We start from the raw sequence: 7,064 nt of genomic DNA on the forward strand, positions 1-7,064 counted from the left end.
AAAAAAATAAAATAAAAAAAAAAAAAAAAAAAATTAAATTAGAAAAAATAAAAAATAAAAAAAAAATATTTTTTTTAGGCAGTTATATAAACTAACGAAGCATGATAAAAGGCAATGAAAAAATGACCTTTTTTTTTTGACACTCTTGACCATTTTAAAATTTCTTTAGATTTAAATTATACTATAGGTTTTAAAATTTTTAATAATTTAAAAAAAAAATAATTAAAAAAAAAAAAAAAATGATATAATAAATATAACCCAACATCAATCTTCTGGAATGACCACTTTGGTAGATTCAAAATTAAAAAATAGTATGTATATTTGTTTTAGTTTATTGTTATTATTATATATAGGTGCCTATACACCAAATAGAAATACTAATTAAATTATTTAATTTAAATCTCTAATAGTTTCAAAAAATCAATTTTAAACATTAAAGAATAGTAAAGTAAAGAAAGCAGGTGATGAAGATGAATATGGTCAAGATGGTGAAGAATGGGATATTTTAAAAGACGACTATTTAATTAAAAATGAATGGGATGGTGAGGAGAAAGATTAATATTAAATAAAATACAAATAAAAATATAATAGACTTGAATTTTTTTTTACTATATCTTTTATTAATATATAAGTATATTTATATTTTTGGATATCGGATTTTGTTTTTATATTTTTTATTATTTAAATTTTTTTCTAAATTTATAATTTCTTTAATAAATTTTCTAAAAGAGTTAATACCTCTTTTGCAGAAGGTCGTTCACTAGGGTTCTTTTTAACCATATTTTTAATTAGCGATTTTTCATCTTCTGAAAATGATCTTGGTAGAGTTTCTTTCCTAAAATAAACTATAGTTAGTATAATTTAAATATATATATAGATTTGATAATAATATTTACATAAGTAAATTATCAATTGATGTTTTTCTTTCGGATTGTGTTAAAAAATGACCACATAGTAATTCAAATAATATTATACCACAGCTATAGATATCCACTTTTTCCGTATATTCCGTTAATAACCATTCCTCTTCTTGCTCGGGTGATGCATATATCTTAGTGCCAATTTGGGTAGTGTGGGGAAATGAGACTCTTGAACCTGGTAAGGTTTTATAATTACTTAGGTGATTTATGGGTTTAGCTAAACCAAAATCACCAATTTTAATGATATCTTGATTGAGGAAAATATTTGATGGTTTAAGATCTCGATGCATCAAACCCTCAGAATGCAAATAATCTACACCTTCTATAATTTGATATGAAATTAAAAGAACTTCTCTTTTACTCTTTAGATTAAATTCTGGATTTTCCATTAAATCATTTAAGGTACCTTGGCAATATTCAGTTTGAATAAACATTGAACAATTTATTATGATATCGTTGTTATTATTCTCTTTTGGATTAATGGTTTGGTTATTATTATTATTCTCTTTTGAATTAAAAGTTGGGTTATAATTTGAACTTTTTGAATATCTGTTTTCATTTGAAGAAGAAACATTATAAATATCAGTACTTTCTTTATTTATACCCATGCTACCTTCTTCAGAACCAAATTGGTTCGAATCACCAGTTGGGATTGAGGGAGAAGAATCCGAAACATTAGTGTTTTCTTTGTCTATTTCATAAACATCAGTACTTTCTTTATTTGTACCCATGCTACCTTCTTCAGAACCAAATTGTGTCGAATTGCCAATTGATGTATCTAATTCACACCAAGCAGAGTACTGTTTTAAAATATTTTTATGATTTAATTTTTCTAATACTCTAACTTCTCTATAAACTTCTCTTTCATCGTAAAAGATTTCTAAAGGTTCAGAAGAGGATACTCTGAAATTAACTATTTTAATAGCATATTCTTTAGAATCCCTTAACGTTTTTGCTAGAAATACCGACCCATATCCACCTTGGCCTAGTTTTTGTAATTGACGAAATTCACTTTGATACTTTTGAAAGCATGCTAGTGGCAGTGTTGGAAGAAAAATAAAATTAAAAAGACCTATATTATAAATATAATCTCCATTTATGGGATCAAGCTTATAAATATGTTAGTATAAATAACATTTTTGTAAAATTTTAATAATAGGTGTACATACATATGGAGTACAAAATAAAGATCCATAGTGAGTTGAAAAAATCTTTTTATTTTGTTGTGATTCTAAAATAGATAATGGAGTTGAATCGAGCACAGCACGTACTTTGTCCATAGGTGGTCCTATAGTACCATCCCCTTTCTTTAAATATTCCTCTTTTACTGCTTTAATATAGTCCTCGATAAGATTTTTTTTTATTTCCCTTGATTCTTCATTATCTTCGAAGAGGGGTGATAAAATATAATTTGAAGACATAACTAAAAAAACAAAAACAAAATAATAAAAGGAATTTATTAGATATTTTACAAAACTGGATAAAAAACAAATAAATAATAAAATATAAAATTTAAAAAAAAAATAGAAAAAATGAAAATGGTCTATTAAAATTTAAAAAAAAATATTTTAGTGATTTATTTCAAATTTAAAAAAAAAAAATTATTTATTAAATAAAAATATTATAAAATTATTTAATTAAATAATTTTTTTTTAAATTTCTCAAAAAAAAATAAAATTAATTTTTTAAAAAATATAATAAAATTTATTTTATTTTATTATTTATTATATATTTAATATTTATTTATAAGTTAGAAATACTTAAATATATTTATTTGGGGTTAAACAATAATTTTTATTTAGAATCTATTTTTAATGAAAAAAAAAAAAGATAATTTATCTATTTTTTTTTTTTTTTTTTTTAATTATTTTTTTGATCAAAATTATTGATGATAAAGTCAATAAATTCAAACCATTTATTTTCCCAGGCTTGATATAAAGTATTATATTCGTTTTGATCAAAGAGTGATGATTGTTGAATCGAGTTAATACATAATTGTTTTAATTGTTTTAAGTCCAAACCCCATCCATAAGTAACTTCGAAAAAGTCATAACTTAAACCGTAGTAATTGTAAATGGCTGGATCATCTGGAGAGATGGTTAATGGAAAACCTTGTTCTAAAAGATCAAAAGCTGGATGAGTTCTCATATCTGATACAAATCCTAAAACTTGATTTGAAATTGGACAAACTTCGATACCAATATTATCTTTTAATACAGCTTCCATAAGGAGTGGATGTTTTGTGAGTTGTAAACCATGACCAATTCTCTTTGTTTTTAATAAAACTGCATCATAAAGGTTTGTGTTGTTATAAAGAATGGTTTCACCAGCATGGAAATAATAGTTTAGGGGATATTTTCTCTTTAAACTTTCTTCATTGATTTCGGCAAATTGATCGATAAAGTATAAAAGACTGTAACCGTTGTCCTCTGGACCAACTAAATCATATCCAACAAAAAAGTCTGGGTATTTGTTAACCATATCTAAAGCAAAATACATATGATCTAAAATTAATGATTGGTTTGAAGTATGACGTGGGTCACATCCTACAATCTAATCATAATAGAAAATAAAAAATTAGTATAAAAAAATTATTTAAAAGTTTGCCGTTTTTAAAAACAAATAAATAAATATTTAATATAAATTACCTTTAAACCGAATTCTGGCATATTATTTTTTGTTTTAAATTCTGCTAAAAGTTGTTGAGTTACATTTAAGAACCATACATCATCATAGGTATTACCTTGAAGATCATAGAAGTTTGTGCCAAGGGTTTTACGTAGCTCGATGTGTTGAATATTATCTTGAACAGTTTGTTGGAAAAGATGTGTCATATAGCCTACTGTAATTGGGATATAATTGACCAACCCAGATACTCTTGCAAATATTCCATCAAATTTGTCCCAGAGTTGTTCATAACTGCCATAGTCTTCGTTGATTAAAGTGAGTGAGGTGTAAAGTGTTTGGTCAAATGAAGAAACATTATTTGACTTAGCTCTTAAGTCAGAGAGTAAGTTCCAACGAGGATCGGTTGGTGTATTTTTAAAGAAATAGAATGTACCATTTTGGCTTAGGATACTAGGGTCGTTATCATTTTCCTTTACAATATAAATATAGCAATTTGGTAAATAGGTTCCATTGTAAACTAAATAGTCGTAAGTGGCAGAGGAATCTTGATGTATGTGAAGAGCTGATCCCTTTGGCATTTTTTGTATAATTTTAAATATAACTGAGTTATTATCAATAAACTCTTTTTCCTAAAAAGATTATTAGTTTTTGTTGGGTTTATAATGTAGTTTTTTCCTATGGTTTTTAATGACTTACTGCAAAAAAGTTAACAGCTGCTGGATCAACATTTGAATATTTTAGCTGTTCTTCTTGGAGAATACTTGAAAAAATACCATTTGCTTGATTCTCCTTTTGGTTAAAATTTGTATAGTATCCCACTTTTAATTTATCTTCTGCTCCAACCAATTGACCTCTTTGTGCATTGTATTGAACAATGAATGGGTTGTTGCTTGGCTCGAATGAACTATCGTCATTGGTACTGCTTGATGATACTTTATTATTATATTTATTATTATATTTATTATTATTATAGTTTTTAATATTATTTATTCTTACATTTTCTGATTTCACAAAGCTAATTGTTAAAATTAATAGAATTAATGATAAAATTATTTTCATTTTTTTTACATACAACACTGTTTATTTTATAAATTATTATTTTTACAAATAAAACAAAACAGAATGGCTATAAATAAATAAAAAAATAAAAAAAAAAAAATGGTTTTTATTTTGATATTTTAATTAAAATAAATAAAAAAAAAGATCAGATTATAAAAATTAAAGAAAAAGAAAAAGAGGAAAAAATATCCAAACAAAATGTGGTGATTAAATAAAAATAAAATAAAAAGATAAAAGAGAAAAATAAACACACAACAAAAAAGAAAAAGAAATATGAAAAGAATAAAAAATAAAATTAAAAACAAATAAATTATATATAATATATATACAAATACAAATATGTGGGTAACTGCGTGTTTGTGGTTATATACAAATAATTATGATAATTTTTTTTTAATATGAAAAATATTTTAAAAAAATTACAAAAAAAAAAAAATTTTATTTTTATTTTAAAAAAAATTAAAATAAAATTATGATTTTTATCACAATTGTGAGTCAAGTTTGGCAAAAAATCTATTTTGATTTTTCTATGGAAGATGAAATTTGAAGAAAGAATGTATTATTGTAAAATTACAAAAATATTTAAAATTAAGGTGGTCATATTACTATTTTTAATTATTATAATAAAAATGGTATTTTAATAATTAAAATAGTATTAAGACATTTTTTAAATAAAAATAAAAAAATTAAAATAATAATAATGAAATGAAGCAAAATGAAATTTAAGATCAATAAAATTAGATAAATAAAGTTATTATAATTTATTTTTGAAGATAAATAATTTTTTTTTTTTTTTTTTTTTTTTGAATTTTTTTTTTTCGATTTTTTTGAATTTTTTTTTTTTATTCAGCAAACACCTTTCTTGTGCCAGGAATTGAATGATTTGTAATTAAAGATTCATCACCATTTGTGCCAAGTAATTCATGTGGAGGTATAAATTTGTGCTTTCCTTTTCCTTTTGAATCTTTTCTTGGAGCATTTAAACCATTGTCATCATTTGGTGAACTTGAAAAACCATTACTATTGTCATTTTTATCATTTACATTAAAGCCTATAATTGCTTTATTTTTATTATTATTTGAGCTACTATTACTATTATTAACACTTTGCTTGTTTATATTTATTTTTGAAATTTCGATTGTATTATTGTTATTAAATTGACTACTTAAAGTATTTATACCATTAATACCACCAGCTTTACCATTATCATTATTATCTGTATTGTTTATATTTTTATTGTTTGTTAAATCTGTATCTACAAAAGTATTTAAATTGTTTTTAAATTGATTACTACTAAGATAGGAGTTTGCAACTGTATTTCGAAAACTAGTTGATGTTTTATTGTTATTATTACTATTACTATTATTATCATATGAACTACCCTCAGTATCTTCATCTTCCTTATCTGAAATATCAGAGTCTGAATCCAAATCGCCTCTGCCCATTGATAACGCTATTGGAATAGGTATTGGTGCTGATGCTGATATATTGTTATCTTTAGCTGGTGGTGCTTGTTGAATACTTATATTTAATGATCTGAGGTAACGCATCTTTAATGAGGTATATGAGTCATCTTCTTTTTGGTGATTAGTCATTGATGATGATGGTGCGACTGTACCCGATGTAATTGCTGTTGATGACGAATTATTGCCAACGCCATTATATGGATTATTACTGATACCTGTTCTTAAATCAGATGGGACATGATATTCTCTAGCTCCATGGACTGTTGCTCCTCTTCTTCTTGGTGCCAATGTGCTTGTATCTACAAATGAACTACTTGGTGTTACTGGTGTTGTATCGTCTGAAAACTTTGAATTGTATTCTTCTAATGCTGCTCTCATTTTTCTTTCTTGATTGATTTAGTTGTTGTGTTGATATTAGTTTTTAATATTTATTTTAAAAATACTACTATTACTATTATTATTATTGCTATTGTTACTATTATAATAAGTATTTATCCAATTGAACTAAAATAACCCCAATAAACTGAATTTAAATTTTTAAAAATTTCTTTGTGTATTGCTGTTGTATAAATTATTTGTTGGAGAAATGATACTATTATAAATAATATATTATTAATGTTGTTATTTAATGATAATGTTACTTTTATTTCTCCTTGGTTTTTGAGCATAATGATATTTTAAAAAATAATATTGAATTTTTTGTGTGTGTTTTTTTTTTTTTTAAATATCTTTTTAAAATAAATATTTAAAATATAAAATAAAATTATTTAAAAGATATAATTATTGTTGCTATTTACTGTACTCTAAAGTAATAATATTGATTTATGTGTGATTTTTAAAAAGTATAAGACGTTAATAAAAATTTGTATATAAATCCCAAAAATTAAAAAAATAAAAAAATAAAAAAAAAAATAAAAAATTTTTATTTTAAAAAAAAAAAATAAAAAAAAAATAATAAAAAATAATTAAAATAATAATAGAAAAAAAAAAA

General features: G+C 23.5%; 3 protein-coding genes across 3 annotated transcripts; all 3 read right to left on the reverse strand.

Annotated features, from left to right (window-relative positions):
- Positions 1–647: 647 nt before the first annotated feature.
- On the reverse strand, positions 648–2,427 carry DICPUDRAFT_98108 (uncharacterized protein). The gene is made up of 3 exons (XM_003288659.1): positions 2,090–2,427; positions 897–2,029; positions 648–835 (listed from the first exon to the last, which is right to left on the reverse strand). Exons 1-3 carry the CDS (start codon positions 2,339–2,341, stop codon positions 700–702), a joined length of 1,521 nt encoding a protein of 506 aa, XP_003288707.1. The 5' UTR covers positions 2,342–2,427; the 3' UTR covers positions 648–699.
- Positions 2,428–2,696: 269 nt separating this feature from the next.
- Positions 2,697–4,932, reverse strand: DICPUDRAFT_48090 (uncharacterized protein). The gene is made up of 3 exons (XM_003288660.1): positions 4,245–4,932; positions 3,569–4,177; positions 2,697–3,473 (listed from the first exon to the last, which is right to left on the reverse strand). Exons 1-3 carry the CDS (start codon positions 4,605–4,607, stop codon positions 2,781–2,783), a joined length of 1,665 nt encoding a protein of 554 aa, XP_003288708.1. The 5' UTR covers positions 4,608–4,932; the 3' UTR covers positions 2,697–2,780.
- A 399-nt stretch (positions 4,933–5,331) lies between these two features.
- On the reverse strand, positions 5,332–6,947 carry DICPUDRAFT_92146 (uncharacterized protein). Its single transcript, XM_003288661.1, has one exon. The coding sequence runs from the start codon at positions 6,449–6,451 to the stop codon at positions 5,450–5,452; it is 1,002 nt and encodes a 333-aa protein (XP_003288709.1). The 5' UTR covers positions 6,452–6,947; the 3' UTR covers positions 5,332–5,449.
- Between the last annotated feature and the right edge of the window lie 117 nt (positions 6,948–7,064).

The sequence above is a fragment of the Dictyostelium purpureum genome, assembly GCF_000190715.1.
Source record: "Dictyostelium purpureum unplaced genomic scaffold DICPUscaffold_143, whole genome shotgun sequence".
Lineage (NCBI taxonomy): Eukaryota > Evosea > Eumycetozoa > Dictyosteliales > Dictyosteliaceae > Dictyostelium > Dictyostelium purpureum.

Excerpts from the sequence above, each read along its gene's own strand:
- DICPUDRAFT_98108 (XM_003288659.1), bottom strand. The coding sequence starts at position 2,341 with ATGTCTTCAAATTATATTTTATCACCCCTCTTCGAAGATAATGAAGAA. Across the intron at positions 2,030-2,089 it reads CTTTATTTTGTACTCCATAT|CTTGATCCCATAAATGGAGA; the intron begins GTATGTACACCT and ends CATATTTATAAG. Across the intron at positions 836-896 it reads TCAATTGATAATTTACTTAT|GAAAGAAACTCTACCAAGAT; the intron begins GTAAATATTATT and ends AGTTTATTTTAG.
- DICPUDRAFT_48090 (XM_003288660.1), bottom strand. The coding sequence starts at position 4,607 with ATGAAAATAATTTTATCATTAATTCTATTAATTTTAACAATTAGCTTT. Across the intron at positions 4,178-4,244 it reads CAGCTGTTAACTTTTTTGCA|GAAAAAGAGTTTATTGATAA; the intron begins GTAAGTCATTAA and ends TAATCTTTTTAG. Across the intron at positions 3,474-3,568 it reads TGCCAGAATTCGGTTTAAAG|ATTGTAGGATGTGACCCACG; the intron begins GTAATTTATATT and ends TATTATGATTAG.
- DICPUDRAFT_92146 (XM_003288661.1), bottom strand. The coding sequence starts at position 6,451 with ATGAGAGCAGCATTAGAAGAATACAATTCAAAGTTTTCAGACGATACA.